The 18,060-nt window shown below is 47.6% G+C and overlaps 7 protein-coding genes across 7 annotated transcripts; 5 read left to right on the forward strand and 2 right to left on the reverse strand.

Moving 5' to 3' along the window:
- Positions 1 to 3,358: 3,358 nt before the first annotated feature.
- Positions 3,359 to 7,811, forward strand: MYCFIDRAFT_176061 (uncharacterized protein; the record flags this gene model as incomplete). Its single annotated transcript, XM_007929668.1, has 12 exons — positions 3,359 to 3,365; positions 5,879 to 5,955; positions 5,984 to 6,075; positions 6,105 to 6,126; positions 6,155 to 6,186; positions 6,235 to 6,333; positions 6,372 to 6,429; positions 6,466 to 7,305; positions 7,345 to 7,488; positions 7,518 to 7,592; positions 7,620 to 7,762; positions 7,796 to 7,811. The coding sequence occupies 12 exons, from the start codon at positions 3,359 to 3,361 to the stop codon at positions 7,809 to 7,811; spliced, it is 1,605 nt and encodes a 534-aa protein (XP_007927859.1).
- Positions 7,812 to 8,537: 726 nt separating this feature from the next.
- Positions 8,538 to 10,282, reverse strand: MYCFIDRAFT_40463 (uncharacterized protein; the record flags this gene model as incomplete). Its single annotated transcript, XM_007928809.1, has 2 exons — positions 8,538 to 9,703; positions 9,754 to 10,282. The coding sequence occupies 2 exons, from the start codon at positions 10,280 to 10,282 to the stop codon at positions 8,538 to 8,540; spliced, it is 1,695 nt and encodes a 564-aa protein (XP_007927000.1).
- Positions 10,283 to 10,680: 398 nt separating this feature from the next.
- MYCFIDRAFT_82421 (uncharacterized protein) lies at positions 10,681 to 11,682 on the forward strand (the record flags this gene model as incomplete). Its single annotated transcript, XM_007929601.1, has 2 exons — positions 10,681 to 10,991; positions 11,043 to 11,682. The coding sequence occupies 2 exons, from the start codon at positions 10,681 to 10,683 to the stop codon at positions 11,680 to 11,682; spliced, it is 951 nt and encodes a 316-aa protein (XP_007927792.1).
- Positions 11,683 to 12,080: 398 nt separating this feature from the next.
- Positions 12,081 to 13,709, forward strand: MYCFIDRAFT_82422 (uncharacterized protein; the record flags this gene model as incomplete). Its single annotated transcript, XM_007929602.1, has 3 exons — positions 12,081 to 12,595; positions 12,689 to 12,957; positions 13,195 to 13,709. The coding sequence occupies 3 exons, from the start codon at positions 12,081 to 12,083 to the stop codon at positions 13,707 to 13,709; spliced, it is 1,299 nt and encodes a 432-aa protein (XP_007927793.1).
- Positions 13,710 to 13,717: 8 nt separating this feature from the next.
- Positions 13,718 to 14,458, reverse strand: MYCFIDRAFT_176064 (uncharacterized protein; the record flags this gene model as incomplete). The annotated part of the gene is made up of 2 exons (XM_007929669.1): positions 13,718 to 13,958; positions 13,995 to 14,458. The coding sequence occupies 2 exons, from the start codon at positions 14,456 to 14,458 to the stop codon at positions 13,718 to 13,720; spliced, it is 705 nt and encodes a 234-aa protein (XP_007927860.1).
- A 39-nt stretch (positions 14,459 to 14,497) lies between these two features.
- MYCFIDRAFT_197618 (uncharacterized protein) lies at positions 14,498 to 15,678 on the forward strand (the record flags this gene model as incomplete). The annotated part of the gene is made up of 2 exons (XM_007929670.1): positions 14,498 to 14,714; positions 14,777 to 15,678. 2 exons carry the CDS (start codon positions 14,498 to 14,500, stop codon positions 15,676 to 15,678), a joined length of 1,119 nt encoding a protein of 372 aa, XP_007927861.1.
- Positions 15,679 to 17,290: 1,612 nt separating this feature from the next.
- Positions 17,291 to 17,993, forward strand: MYCFIDRAFT_40328 (uncharacterized protein; the record flags this gene model as incomplete). Its single annotated transcript, XM_007928800.1, has 2 exons — positions 17,291 to 17,659; positions 17,730 to 17,993. Coding segments are annotated over 2 exons (633 nt in total), but the record flags the coding sequence as incomplete, so codon positions are not given.
- Between the last annotated feature and the right edge of the window lie 67 nt (positions 17,994 to 18,060).

Here is an 18,060-nt window from a genome sequence, read left to right on the forward strand (position 1 = left end):
GATAGAAACAGACGCGTCGGATAGGGCTATAGGAGCATACCTTATATAGGAGCATAACGGGAAACGATACCCGGTAGCCTATTACTCGAGAAAAATATTACCCGCGGAATAGAACTACGACATCTATAATAAGGAGCTACTTGCAATAGTTGCATTACTGTAACACTAGCGAGTATACGCGGAAGGAGTACTAAGTCTTACGATTCTTTCTGATTATAAGAATCTGACTTACTTTACTACGACTAAAGTACTAACCCGAAGACAGGCCCGCTAGTTAGAGCTACTAGGATAGTATAAGTTCGAAATCCGCTATACCCTAGGACGCGAGAACGGACGAGCCGACGTACTAAGCCGCCGTAGCGACTATATAGAGGGTTACGAACTAGTATAGTAGCAGATATTAAAAGCAAACTAAGACGGAAGCCTTAGTGCTAATACAAAAGAATTCAACTACATTATACGAGTTCTTTAGGACATAGAAGAACAGTTTCCTATCGAATATAGGAAATACTAAGTACCTAAGGAACGAGTTACGGAGTATATACGATAACACTACGACGGACTAGAAAATAGACACCCTAGAGTTTCAAAGACAATAGAACTAGTTAAGCGAAGCTTCGGATTCCTATATATACGACAACGAGTTCTAGAATATATTAAGAAATGTCTACAATGTTAGCGTAATAAGGCTAATAGATACGCTAGGTATAGACATATCTAATTTAGGACGCTACTAGATAAACTATAGGACGAAGTTACAATAGACTTTATTACGAAACTACCGAAGTCTAAGGATCCGGTTATAGGACATAGCTACGACATAATACTTATTATAGTCGATAGGCTTACGAAATATACACACTTTATTCCTACTAACGAAGCAAGTACGGCAGAGCAACTCGGATACCTCGTACTAGATAGACTTGTGCGATACTACGGATTTCTAAGGACCTACATTACGGATAGAGATAAGCTCTTTATATTAAACTACTAGAAGACGCTTATAGCGACACTTAGAATTAAGCACAAGCTATTAACGGTATACTATCTATAGACAGACGGCTAAACGGAAGTTAAGAATCAGGCCTTAGAGGTATACTTACGGCACTACGTCAATTACGTACAAAACAATTAGGCATCGCTATTGCCTATAGCACAACTTGCACTAAACAACCAACAATCTAAGACTACGAAAGAGACACTATTCTTCGCTAATTTTAGGAAACATCCGTAGCTATTCGGGGAATAGTATTTATAGCATCTATACGCGGATAAAGCGATAGTCGCTTTAGAAGACTTAAAGCAGGTATATAAAGAATTGCAAAGGGCAATTGCCGAGTCTTAAGAAAAGATTACGGGACTATATAATACTAAACGAAAAATAGCACCTTAGCTAAAAAAGGGGGATAAGGTCTACCTCCTAACAAGGAATCTAAAAACCTAGAGATCGACTAAGAAACTAGACTACGTTAAAGTCGGGCCATTTTTGATTAATAAGCCTAAAGGACCAGTTAATTACCGACTTAAACTACCGGACGACGCGAAAATCCACCTAGTATTCTATATCTCTATACTAGAACGTATAGACGCCGAAACACCGTATTAAGAAACATTTCACTTCTAACCTAAGGAAGAAAATAAGTTTAAAGTCGAGGAAATCCTAGATTAGCAAGGTTAGAAATACCTTATTAAATAGAAAGGATACCTATATTCAGAAAACACCTAGGAACTAAAAGAAAACCTATAGAACTGTTAGCAGATAATTAAAAAATATCAAAACCGGACAAAAAAGAAATAACTAGTATAGGAATTGAACCTACGACCTCTTAGACTCTATCGATTATAGCGCCTTAGAGTTCTTAACGACCTAGGGTAGTATAGCTCGAGGAGCGGGGACTCTAATAGCGTACCTAGCAACTATGTCTTTTATAGCTAAGAATTATACTACTAGACTAACTAGCTAGAAGATAAAATAGATAGGAAACATTAAAAATACATACCTTTAAGATACTAGACTCTCGGCACTCCTACTAGGGATTTCAGAGATAGGCTAGGATGTCCTATCTAGACGACTCTAGTTATAAGGCGACATCTATAATCGGCTATCTAGGGGAAACGGCTCGTTAGCAGGTAACGAGAATATTATCGGCTCTATAGGCAAAGAGCCTAGCTCTCTTTCGAGCTCCTCCGCCTATTAAATAGAGGCTTCCTCTACCTTAAGAGCTTGTATCTCCCGATCCTCCTTTATACGTAGCGACTTACGTAAGCGACGGACCTTTACGCGATACTCGAAAAGCTTCCGCGTAAGGAGGTCCTCCTCCTCTTCGGCTACTTCGAGATCTTTAGCTATCTTTAGGCGCGCCTTCTAGATTTTTTTATACTCTATATAAGTAACTTACATATTATAGGACTAGCCGTATAGGGCGCACTCGGAGTAGCGACTAGAACGAAGATCGACTTTATAGGGTTTACCGGCCTATTCGTAATAAAAGTAGCGGATTGGCATTTCGAGGCAGTCGGCGAGGATATTATTTGCGATATTTTCCTTACGCTAGCGAGAAGACAAATCCTTAGATAACTTTAGTATAACAAAGAAGTTAGAATTAGAAAGTCCCGGAATAAGGGACTATTCCGCTTAAGGAGGGGGATAGTGTTACGGATCTAATTAGTTAGAGTCCTTATATAATCTTAGAGCGACGCTAAGACTAGTAGGCTAAGCTATCGCTCTATCTTACTAGGAGCGATAGGAGCGGTCGAGAGCGACAGCGTCGCTTACGTCGCTTACGACTATAGACAAGATATCTCCTTTGTATTTAGGAACGCCGAAATGCCCTTATAGCTCGAGGCGTTTAACTTATATTACCTACTTACTAATTGGAATTACCTTTGTACTAATTATTCTGTCTCTGCCTCCCGCTTATATTAGCCTCTCTAAAGAAGCCTCGGCTTGCACGTAATAAGAAGTCACTTAACGATCTGTCGCGAGTAACCGTAACAACTCGCTCTTAGACGGGTTATTAGGGTTAGTATATAGCTCTATGCTATTAGGCAGTAAGAGCTTACCGGATTTAATAAACTAGACATCCTTTAAAGTAACTACCTTATGCTTAGTTAGCAGGTAGATTATGTATTTACCGGAGTCTACCGAGTGCTTAGTATAGCTAATAAGTTTGCTAATAAGACTACGACTGTCGAGCTTCCTACTACGAGCAACGTTATAATTATAGACAATAGCTATACAGCTATAGGCACGTAGATACTAAGCGCGTAGCTACGTACGTAACTAATTAAGCTCCTTAGCAACAATAGTATATAGACTATCTCTACTAAATAACTAGCTTAGTATAATATTAAGGACATGCGTAGTAGCGCTAATAGCGTATAGCTATAGAGCTTTTAGTAGATTAGTATACAGTATTATCTTCCGAGCGGTCGAATATATAATATAATTGCTAACTTTAGTAAGACCGTTCTACGTAGAAGAATAAGGAGCTGTAACCTATAGGACAATACTATTGTTACGAGCCTACTCGAGAAGCTAATTGCTACCGTATTTACCCCCTCTATCTAGACGATATATAGGGATTAAATATCTAGTCTACGTATAAACATATATACGGTAATGCTTAATTGCTATAGTAGCACCTAACTTTAGGATGCTAGTATAATTATATCGATAACTAGACTTAGTATATATAAAGAGTATAAAATATCGCTCCTATAATAGGCTAGGGTTAGTAATAGTAACTATATCTATATAGACAATATAGTAGATTATAGATAGTCGAAGGCGTAGTAGGCGGTTGTATTCCTTATATACTATTGCTATTCGGCAAGTAATATAGTTGCGGAAGTTCTTCTTGCCTCTAATAATAACAATCTAACCCTTAGCCTCTATCTAAAGGAGCTTGCTATAGTAAATATAACTATAGCGTAGGTGCTACTTATCTATAGTGCCTGCCGGTACCCCCTTCTTCGATAGAAGCGCAATAGCCTATTATCTAGAGGTAGGTATAAGTAGGAAGGGGAGGCTATCCTTGCGGTAGGTTTAAGCGATAGTAACCTTATTGTTATTAGTATCGTATATAAAGAGAATCCGCTTATTATTGCGGTAGAAGCAGCCTTTATTAGCAAGCTTCTCGGTAGATAGGAGGTTAGCTATAAGACCTAGAATGTATAGTGTCTTAGATAGCCGCAGTATGCTAATAGTACTATACTTATTAACTACCTTAGTAATAGTAATGCCGATAAGTATAGCGTGCTTAGTATTACTACTAAAGCGTATAGGAATATTGCAGCCTTCGTATTTAACTAGAAGCGAGGCATTATTAACTATATATATGCTAGTACCTAAGTCTACGACCTAGTTAGTAGTATATATAGTAGCGGTTAGTACTATAGAGGCCTAATCGCTAACCGTAATAGTAGTATTAAAAGACTATTAGTAACTACTCGAGGGCGGTGCTATATCCGTACGAGAATCGTTATAGAATAAGGGCGGTGTCTTATTAGTATACAAACCCTATAAAGCCGGAGTAGGCGGAGCTAGTAGTAGTAGTAGTTGCTATTACTAAGCAGTTAGTATACGCTGCTACTTCTTCTTAGCCTTCTACTATTTACGTCGTAGTCGGTCTTCCTTTTTTAAATAAGGGCACTTATTATAGTAGCGGTTAGAGGGATATAACCCCTAATAATAGGCACATTTCTTACGGTTAGATTAATAACTATTCTAGTTGTTTCTACCGCGGCCTCGACCGTTGTTATTATTATTGTTTCCGCGGCTACTACGACCGCTACGGTTCGAGTTACCTCGACTATTGCTATTACTATTGCCTTGTTAGCGCTAGAGACCGAAGAAGCTATTATATTAGGCCTAGTTTAATTAAGCTATATTCTTATTAAGCAACGCGCTAATAATATTGTTAAGGGTGCTATTATTAATAGTGTATTCCGAGGCGCGCATCTGCTTACGGCGTATCTATACGAATGCCTCGTAGAATAGTGCGATTTGTATAATAAATATATAGATAGCCTAATATTAGCTAATAGCTAATTTAGTATCCTTTAAGGCACCGAGCTTCTTCTTGTATTCGTTATAGAACTTCTTAACGTCCTTGCTATCGTAGCGAAGAGTAATATAGTCCTAGAAGAGTATGAATTTAGTAGACCTACCTTTACTAGTATACTTCTTTTTAAGGAAGTCCTATACTTCCTAGAATATAGATAGACTAAGCAGTAATTGTTAAATATTACTAACACAATTAGCAAAGATCTAGGTACGCGCTGTTTAATCTTTAGAGTCCTATTCATCTTAACAGTCTTTAAATTCTTTAGAAGTCTTAATAGAGGTCTTAGTAAGAGGTCGCGGGTAGGTGCCTTATATATAGCGCTAGACCGACATACCTTTAAGGGCGCCTTTAGCGGCATATAACTATAATAGATAGTTCTCTTTGTTCTTAAGCTTAGGGATGTTACTTATATAGGCGCCTATAGCGCTAGTCGATAGTACTATTATAGATAGCGATAGCGATAGTATAGAAGAGACTATAGACTTGTCTTAAGAGGTCGCCGATAGGCGCGCCTATATTCTAGTATAGCGGATAGCTAACACTAATATTATACCGACTCGAGTCGGACTAGTACCTACTAGAACCCTCGAGGGCGATTATAAGGGTAGCGGCGATAATATTAGTATTAGCGCAATTTTTAGTAACGAGCGCTAGCTACGTAGCAGTCGGAGTAACTATTAGAATACGTAGTAAACGTATTATATGCGTTAGAAACGCAGGGGGCTTATAACTACTTAATGTAAACTATAATGTATTTAGAAGAAGGGCTAATTATAGAAAGCCTAAAGATGAAGTGTGCACAGTTGCAGCCTTAGGCATCATGTACGTAATAGCCTACACACACACTCTTCAAGTAGTTCTAGATGAGTTTGGAACCGAGAATCGTGTTTCGGAAGGTGCGACACACGCGTTAGAGAATGAATTGCGGCTTTGATTCCCTCGACGGCATCGCATTGGGGTTCCCGTGCCCTGCTGCCAGTGTTGACAAGAAGAATGATCTCCTCGAGTAGTTCTTGTATCGCAAACACTCGAGAGGCTGCTGATGCCTGATTTCTCTGTGGCAAAGCGTCAGCACTGCGCTGCAGTCGCTCAAGCATATGATAGATAGAGCGTACCTGTGGTAACTTTCAGGAGGCTAGTAGTGCGAAGTGGAGGCTTTTGATAGTCTCGAAGGCAGCATATTGCAAGAAAGAAGGTTTGACTTCCATGTTAGCCAGGTGCTGACCTCGAACTTGAGCTTAGTGCTATCACATGCAAAAGGCGGGTGTTGCCGACGCACGTGCATTAGTGTCCGCTTCGAAGCTTGGACTCACCTTTTCAATTGGTAGACATCTTAAAACTCGACCTCGACACTTCCGAAGTCTGCTCATTAACACAATGAACAATGCCACGCAAGCATACGAAGTCCAAGCAGAAAAAGTCAGCCCGACAAGTCGCTGCTGCACCACCACAAGCATCTGGCCAAGGCGCGGTCGGCAGGGTTTTTGGCATTCCCGAGCTTCTCCAAGATATCCTCGTTCAACGCGCAGCTACAGATGTCGGCCAGTCGCATGCAGCTTTGCCAGTCAAGGCTCTCTTCGTCTGGCAGCGAGTGAACTGCACATTCCGCAACACCATCCGAGAATCGCCAAAGCTGCGCCAGTACATGTTGCTTGCGCCTCTCGACAGCGACATCTCACGTGAAGTCGGACCCCGCAAGCTTGGAAACTTGCAAGCTCTCCGATGTGCATTTGGCGATTATGATTCCGACCAGCGCGGGTGGTGCAAGCTGCTTCCACCGGGTGTGCTCAAGAAGGCGGCGTACGACATGCCAACCATTAATCTCGGCTCGCGAAATACGAAAAAGCTCCCATGGAAACAAGCCCGTCTTTCTAAGGCCTTCCATTTTGTAAATGCCAGCTGGCGTGACATCAAGTTGCGGGTATCACGCAGAGGGCTTCGGATTCGGCAATGGGTAACAGACGATCTTCGGAGTTGCGTCTGGCCGGCAGAGTGGGAGGCGGCCTTCGGCTACGTCTGCGATTTTGTCATCAAACACGATATGAAACTGGGGGACTTCGTCAAGGCCGTTTCGCAGGTGCGTTCGCGGAACTACGAAACTCATATGGCCAGGTGTCTTTGGTTTGTCTGCGATTCTCGTCCATCAGGTCGTCGCGTCACTACACTGCGGCAAAGAAGCCATCGTAATGGAATACCCGCGAGGCTCCCCGATCAGAGAATTGCCAAGTTTGTGGAGGTCATCGAAATCGGTAGCCAGCCAACTTGACTTACGAAGTTATCACAGGAGCAAGTTGCGACTCCGATCGAGATATGGCACAGCAGGGTGAACGAGCTCTCAGAATCTGACGACTTTGGCGTAAGGAAAGAGCTCTCGTGCATCAGAGGATCGATGATTACTGCGCTTGAAAGCACAACTATCGTCAGTGCTTAATCCTGAATGCTCTCAAGGATATTGGGTCAGCACGCGACCATCCAAGTCAGGGCGAGCAAGACATACTAGGCAGAGGACCAAACTCCAGAGAGGTGTTTCAATTGTCATCAGCTCCATAGATCTGGTATGATTCGGAAAGATGGTCCGCAATATGGCTTTCGCAGGTTTACAATCTCCACCGATTAGCTGAGAGGGAAGGAGTCGGGACCCTGTATCAGGCGTTCAAGTGTTCGAGGTGCATGGGGGTTGAATGGACCCAAAGGTGGACGAGCCAATTTGAATTTGTCTCTCTCAGAACCGCACTGCATTAACATGAGCCAGATTATTCGCGTCATTCCCTCTCTTACTCTCAGTGTAATCATCATATCATGAACTTCAAGAAAGCAAAGACTTGGGGCGCTGAACCACAGCCAGTAGCAGTAGGAATTCTAGCATCGAAGCTCACGAGCGGCGTCCTGCTCTCTTCATTGTCATCGCAGATATGACACCGTGCAGAGATCATGAATGCACCATCGAGGACAATCTTCCTCCAGATCACCTGAAACATAACGTGTCCAGTCCTGACGTCTGTCGGTTCCCGGAGACAGGAAGAAGGATGCTTTCAATCCACATTCCAAGTCCTTGCTTGCCCAGACCCTTTCGGCTTTCTTCTTGCTCTGAGGATGATGGATTGGAGGAGCTGATCGCGTTTGAGACTTAGAGAAGAGCTGGACCTTCTTGTCCGGCGGGAAACCTGGAGCATGTTAAGCGAATCGCGGACCAGACGGAGTATCAAAGCTCAAGCATACCGCCCGACTTGTCACTTGGCCTGTATGACCTGCGGCCGATTGCCATTTGAGAGCGAGGAATCCACGTACGAAAGTTGGAGGTACCTGGAGCAGGTTTATCTTTGAGTAGACGGGCCAAGCTATACAAGCCTCATTGGGATGCTCCTCTTGGCAATTCAAGCCTTCGGTGGAGGTTGTGAGGGGGATGAAGAAGGAGAAATGGGGATTGATTGCTATGTCCAAGTTTTAGATGGAGGTACGTACTGCTATTCATCCATATACAATGCAACCATCCTCGCGCATTTTCATCTGTACATCAAGCTTCACCTCCCCTCCGGCGACAGCCGGGCCCATGACGACCAGGTTGCCACTTGGCTCGGGAGAGCTGAGAGCTTTCTCGTCGGGATTGAGGTACTTGATTTCGACACTGCCGAGCGGGACACCGAAGTGGCTGGGTTCGGTGCCATCCACTCGTCGATAGTCAAACACGTTCGTCTGCGCAATAGCGCCTGCAACTCTGGCGGTTGTAAGAGCGTAGATGATTCGGCTTCTGGTGAAGATGCGTAGATCGCTGAGCATGGTTGATGTGAGAGTAGGCGAGCCAGCGCCAAGACGGTCGGAGGTCAGGATGAGGCGAAGCTTGCCAGGCTCCGTGCTTCCTGATTTTGGAGCGAGAAGCTTGAAGAGGATGCCATCGGTAGGCATGCGACCGGCGGCAACTGTCTGGTCTTGAGAGTACTTGCCGAAGCGCTGGAGGCCTGATGAGATGCCCGCGGTCTCTTCCTGGTGCAACTTGACCATGGTCTCGGCGGAAGCAATGATGACGGTAGGTGCAACGCCTCGTCTTGCGACCTGCAAGTCGACGCCGGGTGCTGCAACAGATGTAATGGCTAGACTGCAATGCATGTAAAGTGCGGCAAGCGTCTGGCAGAGGACGTAGTTGTGTGTGAATGTGTCGGCGGGGAGGACCAGGTCGGCTGGAGACAGTCGCTGTCGCATCGGAATAGCTGTGACGAGGGCAGCGATGGCGGCGACCATGTTTGTCTGCGTGAATGGCACGATTTGAGGGAGGATGGCAGGATTCGAAGGCTGCCATACAGTGACAATGTCGCCAGGTGTGTCACCGGTATCATTGCTTGGAAGTTCTGTTGTGGCAGTAGCCTTGTTCTCTTCCACCACATCGTGCCAGACCGAGACCACCAATCGGCCAGCAGCTTCATCTGGCACGCCATTCCAGTCCATGTGTCTACTTGTCTTTTCCACGACCCATGTCAGAAGCCGCAGATTCTTGCATGCCTGGGATAAGTCGTTGAGTGGCAGGTTGCCTGCTGCACAGACGAGGCCATCGGCACCAGTACCGCTGAGGAAGTGGTAGACCTTCGGGTGTGGGAGATTGTATGGGAGGAGTATTGGTGTGACACCGTAAAAGGTGGCAGCTATTACATCTTGTCAGCATGGCCCACTGCAACAGGATGGCTGGTCTTACCGAAAAGCGTCAAGAGGTACTCTACACTGTTGGGTAGGTAGATGGCCACTTTCTTGATACCTGCTTGCTTGAAGTGGTTTCCAATTGTGCTGATCTCCTTGCTCAAGTCATCAATGTCGTGGTCCACAAGCTCTTCTTTGCCGAATACGCTCAGTATCAATCCTTTCGGTATCTGCTTGCCGTCATCACCAGCTTTACCGCCCCTTTGCACCTCCCTCCATATATCTCGAATGTCTCCATCCTTTCCTGCCGCCCATTTTGGCGCCGATGGATCTTTTACATTAAGCCCTGTTCGCAGAGGATATCCGTGTGGTACTTCTGGCGATCTGTAGATTGCGGACTCCCCCTTCTTTCTCACGGGACTCGCTATAGCTTGTCTGGCTAGCAAAAGCGGATGTGTGTCTGGTTCATGTGGGAAGACGACTGGATAGACTAGGTATGCTGCCAGAGCAAGTGCTAGAATGGTGGTTGTGATGCCCCAGTCGGCGAGGACATTTGAGATTGCTTGGTCGAGCGAGGCGAGAGACATGTTGGGATGTGTTGCTCACCAGGAGGAATATAGCACTATGGCATGGCAGTTAACACACAGAGCTTCCAACTTTCCGGGTACCACATCAGACATCAGCCAGATGCAGGTGGGGTCCGTGTGAAGCTTGGACCCTGCGGGGAGGAGTACGGAGGTGAGTTTTGGCATGAGAATCGGTATGATCCGCCGTAGAATTGCATCGTGCATAGCAACGGACCGCTGTCTTTGAAGTCACCTCACTACAAAGACAGAAACCTCACGCCTTTCCAAGGCATACACCCAGCAAATAGAATGCATTGAGGCGAGGCGAGGCGAGATCCCGGGACGTGCATACTAACACACACAGCAATTCTATCTCCGACAACGCGCGACCGGAAATACGACAGTACGCGACTCGAACAATGTCTTCAACAGCACTCGCGCCGACTTCACAGAGCATTTCGCAGACCGCATCCGGGCAGAAGAGCTCATCGCCGCTCACTAGCACAATGTCGAGTCTACCAACATTGAACCTGACGCCAAAGAAGGAGGAGCATAAATCAAATCCAGAAACACCAAAGCAGCAGACGGGACAATGGGTGCATCCGCGCATGGACGAAGTCATTCGCAGGCGCAATGCCACCAACTTCGACAGCAGTAACATGCAGAGCATTCTGGTCAGCTCTGCATTCCTCGTCGTCTCCCTCTTCTTGCGCAGCGTACTTGGGTACACGTAAGTGTTCGTGTCTGCGCCATCTTAGACATTCTCTCATTGATACCACAGCTTCCCCCTTTCCTGGCTGAGAGCAGTGCATCCATACCCTCTCTACGCGATCTGGCTGCTGCAGGCGGTCTTGGTGGCCAATATTGGAATCGCTCTGCTGCCGTTATTCCGAAAACCCGACGCATGCGAAGATGTTCCTCTCACGCCCCAGCAACGACAGCTTCTCGGTCTTCCACCCATGTCTCGACCAGCGACGCCGCAAGAGAAGGAGCAATACGTCACCCCGCCACGCTTTTCAAACTCGACACCTCGAAGCTCGCCTGCTAGCAGCCTACGCGCCGAAGCATCGAGCTCTCCTCTAAGTGGTAGAAGCACGCCCCTCGACGGCTCCTTCAGATCTGGATCTGGTTCACCTTTCGCAAGTCAAACTCTACGGAGAGCAGAAAGCGGCAGTCCGCTGTCAGGTCCAGCTGCAGGCTTGAGAAGTGGTGCGGAAAGGAGGAGGTTAAGCTATACCGGCAATTCGGGAAGTCCGCTGGCCTTGGGCGCCTTCGATTCGTCTTCTTTCGGCTCTACGCCGTCAAAAGAGAAGAGAGCGAGCGTCGGACTGAACAATAAGTGGTTGTACGAAAAGGGAAGAGGAAGTCCTAGGGGCAGTCCGCGGTTGAGTGGGAGCTTTGGCGGAAGTGTTTTCTCATGAGCTTGGATGTGGAAGGAGGGCGTTTGTGATACCCATACTCTGCGTAAGCGCGGCGCAGGTGGCGCTCGACCGCAACGTATGTATACATACCCAGATAAGACCACTAACGAATGCCATGACCAGAGTTGATGTGTTCCTGGCCATTTTGACGTCTTCAAGGTCGCAATAGTGCAGCATCAAAGCGCCGAGTGCACCGCGGGATAAGTTTACACTCGGCATGAGTACCCGCATGACATTGGAAAGGGCGCATACCATGCGACAGGAACCTTTCAACGTCGTGAGCGCATGCCATGTTGGAGCAGCATTCACAACATCTTCAAGGAGCCGTTGGACAGAAAAGCTTGGAAGCAGCCCCAACATCTTCACATCACGCTGCGCATGCAGGCAAAGACACCAAAATGCCAAGACAACACTCACGACCACTGCCACGACGACGTGCAAGCGTGCAGCTGAGTTATGAGGGGTGTCTCGAATTTCCGCAGTTTGTGGGCGACCTTTTGGCACAAGCTCCAGAAAGCCAGCAACGGGGCCGTAGCAGAACACGACACGCACACTCCCCTCCACCTCGAAGTCCGTCCGGCGAAGCTCAAGCAGCCATACGAAGAGTCCTCAACTATTTCTGGGTCTGCCAAGAAATGGGCTTCAGGATTGCGACAATGGAGACAGTGGCAGTCGACCATGGAGATTTGAGTGAGGTGCAAGTCGGCATATTGGCTGGCCTTGTGGAGGTGTTTTACCAGAGACTGGTTGTCCAGCGGGACACGTCGACTCGGGACATGCGTCGCGCGTTTCGAAATCGTATGGCGCCGTTGATTGGAGAGTTTGGTCTGCACGCCGACTCAATCTTTTCGCGTCTGCAGGACTTGAGGATGCGCGCCTATGGCCGACGAAGATCGGAAGGCGTAGGTCGGGAGTGAGGGGGAGTGGAAGGGTGGTCATGTAATGGACTTGCCTTTTTCCGTTCGCCTTCTGTGCCTGGATTCTATCGCACTTTCCCACCTTCTAGAACGATTCTTGGCTTCTCCGACTCAGCCTCTTTGCTTCATGCATTCTTCTTCTTGTATGCGCATGCTCATATTGCAGGCATCTCATCGTCGAGACAACAGATCATCCCACGCATCGATACATCGCCGGCAGACCTCAGCACGACTATTCATTCCTACCCGCGACGCTACATCAAGATGGCGTTGAATCTACTTTCGCAGCTCCTGCCGTACCAGCGAGCCTGCAGGCAACTTGGCGCCACTCGACACGCGCTCAACTACGAAGGCACTCGTGAGGTTTTGCGGCGCTTGGAAGACCATTTTCTAGGCGGAGGATTCAGTTGGCCTCCGAAACCCGAACCGACGGAAGAGCAGCGCTTGCAAGCCATAAAACAATTTCTCTCGTCATGCTAGAATTTTCACGAGACTGGAATATCAGACAGCCGTGAGGAACCGCTATTGTCCCATCCCCCGACTGAGCGGCAAGAAGTATGTCTGTTTCTAATGGTGCGTCTGCACCATGCATCAGGCCCCAGCTACTACCCCACGCCAGCATTGGTGCGAGGGATCCGGCGCTGTGGCATGTGCGTACCAGAGATCTTGTGGTATCTGGACGGCAAGTGGAACGAGGGCCAGGCTGCGCGTCGTCGCAAGCGCGAAGATCTAAAACACCTGATTTCAAAACTCTGGCGTTCTTGTATGAGTGAGCCAGCGGATATGACCGAGGCTCTTGTGTCCAGGTGGTCGGATCAATACCAAGCGCGAGCTTTACTCGCGTGCATTGAGGCGGTCCAACGGGATGGACCTGATCACATGCCAGCCTTCCAAGTGGTCATACGGACGACAACCCTAAGGCCCTGGATGACTATGGAAGAGCTTCGGGCACAATTGGAATCGGAGTGGCACAGGAGCCCAACTCTAGTTCGTGAGCATGAAGAGAGGATTCGTGAGACACAAAGAGTCATCAATACCCGATACAGTCAGTATGTCGCCGGATTGCTTGATGAAGCAAGCGATGGAGATGATGAAGAGATCTTTGAATGATGACTGAATCACTGGTTTGGACCTCTCTGCATTGAAGAATCAGCGTATGAGCCGACAGATGATGGTCTCAAGGGTATCCAAGGGTGTGGGCTTGGTTGGAGAAGGAGAAGCTCTCGCTGCTGGATGACCAGTCGAAAATTCTGAAGGTAGCATATTGCACTCTCTTGTGGGATGGAGATAGTTCTTTCGTTAGGCCGCGGAGATTTGAAAGGTTGTTCATTGAGTAGCAAGTACTGCTCTTCCTCGCGGCTGCGAAGTTCTGCATTGTCACGTGAAATCGTGCACTAGCGCGTCAAGCGGAGACGGAATGTGCCTGACTTGTTGTGAAACGTCTTGACCGCACCTCTTTTCCAACAACTTTTCTCATATTTCCTGCCACAAGGAGCTCTCAGTTGCGAGGTTGAAGCGCAATAAATCCCCAGCTTCGAGCCATGGCCAGTCTCTCGCGTTTGTCGAACGAGCTCCTCGACAGGATTTGTGAGGCTTGTGACACCACTTCCATCAAGAACCTCCGTCTCGTGAGTCGGCGCTTTAGAGGGGCTGCCGACCGCCATCTCATCGGGAAACTCGTCTTGCATTACAACCAAGAAAGCCTCGATCTGCTCGACACGTTGGTTGCCAAGCATAATGACATAACGAAAGGCATCCATTCTTTCTGGCTTCAAGCGGACCGTCTGAGGGATCTTGCTACTTTTGCTGCGTGGAATGCTGAGCGGAAGAGACAACACTCGGATCCGTTTCTCATGCATGCAAGCCAGCTAGGAGCAACCTCTGAAGGAGAACCCCCCATGCTGGATGGCAATATTACCGAGGACAATGACCATCTGACATCAAGCTACCGATACTATCGAACACTTTTGGAACAGCAAGCGCAGATCGATCACTCGAACATCTTACGACATCGGGCGGACGCTTTGTTTCGTGCCTGTCCAGGTTTGACGAGCATGTGGGTTACCTATGGTGATCCGATAAGCACGATTTGCAACAGCAAATCGTTCCAGAAAGGTAGGATATGGCTTTAATATCATAAGCCTTTGGGTAAACGTTGATATGCTGACGTGCCTCAGGTCTGGTCCTTCCACACGATAATCGTGCCGCCAATGTTGACGAGGGAATCCTCGCGCCTATACAGCTGCTCTTGGCGGCTGCCGATAGCGGGCGAAAGTTGACTACGGTTGTCTTCGGAAACGTCCATTACAACTTGCTGCTACAACCAGCCAACATCCAGTCGAAGATCGCCTCTGTCATGGAGCGCGTGGAACAGTTTCAATGGGACATTGGGGACACTTTCTCGACATGGAACCCTAGCAACGGCGAAGAAGACGATAATGGCGTGATTAACGATGCCGGGGACGACTTCGACGAGGACGAGGTTTACAACATGTATGGAATCTTCGCGCGTGGCGCATTCCTCACATTCTTGAGCAAGTTTCAGGTCTTGCGAGACCTCGCGGTGAGCTTGCCAGGGATGAGCTATAGGTTGGCGCCAATCGAATTGCGTCATGTCGTTGGCGGCATCCACTTTCCATTGTTGGAGGCGTTCTACATCTCGTCCGTGCTAACGACGTCGGACGATCTTATCGGGTTCCTCCTGAGGCATAAGGAGACTCTCAAGCGCCTGCGCCTATGCGATCTTTCCATGTCGACCGATAAGGATGACTCATGGAATTCCTTCTTTGCCGGCATTGCTGGAAAGCTCCCTAAACTCGAGCTTATTTCTCTAAGAGGAATATTCAGCCACTACCCTCAAACTCCATGCTACGTCTTCGGTTGGTATGCACCTGCCTCCGACGGCACGCCATTCACAACCAGGATGGAACGTTACGTCCTAAGTGGGCAGGGCGAGGTCCCGCAGCAGGCTTCCAATCCTTTGGATGAATCCGAGAGGGAGAAACGGCTCGGGTCTGCTGCTGTGCCAAAAGCCCTTCCTTTGACGTGGAAAGCCGACGCAGAACTTTCGATACAATAGAAAATTGCGGCCTGGAACGATTTGCATTTCCTACTACTAGACATTTCCACTTCCAACTCGACATCAGGCTCGCCGGCTTTACAGATTCGACTGTTGAAAGTCGATGGCTATAGGACAGGAAGAACAGTACTGACAGAAGCACTACTTGCGAGGCCGGAATCCTACATCCTCTACGTATTGTTGAAGTTTCACTCTCCGCTTGCAATAGCCTTAGCCTCAAACTTCACCTTAGAACTCCGTAACCTCGACCTCTTTGACTTCTGTCTTGGGGGAATAAGGCTCTCGCTTGAACTCGGTGACTTCGACTTCTTTGACTTCTGTTTTAGGGGAATAAGGATCTCGTTTGAACTCGGTGACTTCGACCTCTCTGACTTCTGTCTTAGGCGAGTATCTTCGCCGAATCGCTAGGGCTCTTAATTAGCACTAATCGTCTCGCATCAGACCCATTACTCTACATACCGATCGTGTCGGGCTCCAATGGCCTAGCAACGGCTGCTGTCGACAGCCCAAGCAGGCAGACGATGGTTCCGAACCGCATTTTGGCTGCTGGAAAGGTTGACTTCCCGATGGCGGTAGGTGTTTGAAGTGGTCCTGGTAGAAAGTCTTCACACTGGACCCTTTATAATGCTCCCATGCGATGCTTGTGAGAGGTATACGGGCTTTTGTCTAGGAACGGCAATGATAGAACACCGCTATCAGAGTTTGGGAGTAGCTATACCGTATAATCCTTGCGGATCGAAGGCTCTGCAGATCTGTTGAGATCGAATGAAGTACAGAATATAGAGTATCCGCACTGATTGATCGGTGTATTTGATATTTCTTGGCTCCGATATACGGTCGAAAGTCGACTCGCAACGAGTCAGCCACTATAAGAGGATGTGATGAACGTAAAGAAGCAGCAATGGCCTTTGTGAACAGAGTGTGACGATTGATCGCCACAACTTTGCTACAATGCTCCATGTATCCCAAAAGTTCCTAGAACTGAATCCTAAAGACTCGGATTCGCGAGAGCTCTGCCGAGAACAAGGATTGAAGTGTGGTTACACCGACTTCAACAGGCGGTATAGAGACCCTAGTAGTTACTTCTGTGTTACATCAAACAGTTACGCTGCAGATACCTTCTCTTTGGAATGGCCTAATCGCTTGGCCGTCGGCCGATTACGTCCATCGACCATCGACGCAACTCGATGTACCAGAACGACGGATTACACAAAAATATAGCAGGGATCGGTTCCTCGTTCCTAGCTCTCGTGGGTGGTATTTAAGACTCTTCACAATGCCCATGCAAAGCCGCCTATCTGGCAATCATGACTTCATATGAAAAAGCCCGCACGGATGATTATAGCGATATCGAAGAGCTGGAAGATCCACATCCGCCTCGTGGGTTCCTACAGCGTATTCCACGTCTCCTTCTGATATCATCACTCCTTCTCACCCATGCTCTATCCTTCGCGTTGGGACGGTATTGGCCAATATCGCCCGCAGAACACTTAAAAGCGCTCACGACGTGGTGTACGTAAGATCATCGCTCCTCTCTAGTCCACGAGTCCAACACTCACAATCCTCAGCACCGCTCCACGATTCCTTTCCATATAAACCCCACACCCACTCCCTCGACGCCATCACCTGGAATACCCACCCCTCACTATGGCGAGCCGAACCCAGCGACGAAGGCGACAAGCTCTGGACCCAGAATTGGGACTCCCATCCCATGCTGATCCCGCTGCAAGATCTGAAGAACCTGAACCAGGACCTCGATTACGTCGCTCGGTGGCTAGATGATGAGAGTATGGGCATGGTAGGGAGTCAAGCCCATCATTTACTCCATTGCATCGATGTCCTTCGCAAAGCCGTCTGGACGGATCATTATTGGCCGAAAGGGAATCTTAACCCTGGGCATCGCACGCATCAGACGCATTGTGTGGATTTGCTGAGGCAGGATGTCATGTGTCGCGCTCCGATGGATGTGTATCCCTTGATCGTAAGTTTCTCTCCGACAATTTCTTTTGTTTTTTCTTGTTCTCGCACCGAGCTTATATCTTTCTTTCTAGTGGATGGAAGGCGAATCGCAGCCCACGCCTAATTTCAATATCAGTATGCAGTGTTCCGATTGGGATGGGATGTGGGCTTGGTGGCGTGAGAGGCAGATGAGTGATGCTGATGTTGATAGGGTGTGGGTCAAACCTTGGGATGTCAAACAGTGGCCTGCTCCAGATGGCTTGGCGGAGGAGAATTTGGCGCTTAAGGAAATTTGTAGTAGACCGAATGTTACGTGCTCGGTTGGGGGAGAGGAGGTGGACTTCTCTAGCGAGTAGAAGTAGGTAGAGTTTATGTATATTAGTATTAATTAATAGACGGTATAGATTAGGATAGTAGCTCGCT

This window comes from Pseudocercospora fijiensis (genome assembly GCF_000340215.1).
Source record: "Pseudocercospora fijiensis CIRAD86 unplaced genomic scaffold MYCFIscaffold_5, whole genome shotgun sequence".
NCBI lineage: Eukaryota > Fungi > Ascomycota > Dothideomycetes > Mycosphaerellales > Mycosphaerellaceae > Pseudocercospora > Pseudocercospora fijiensis.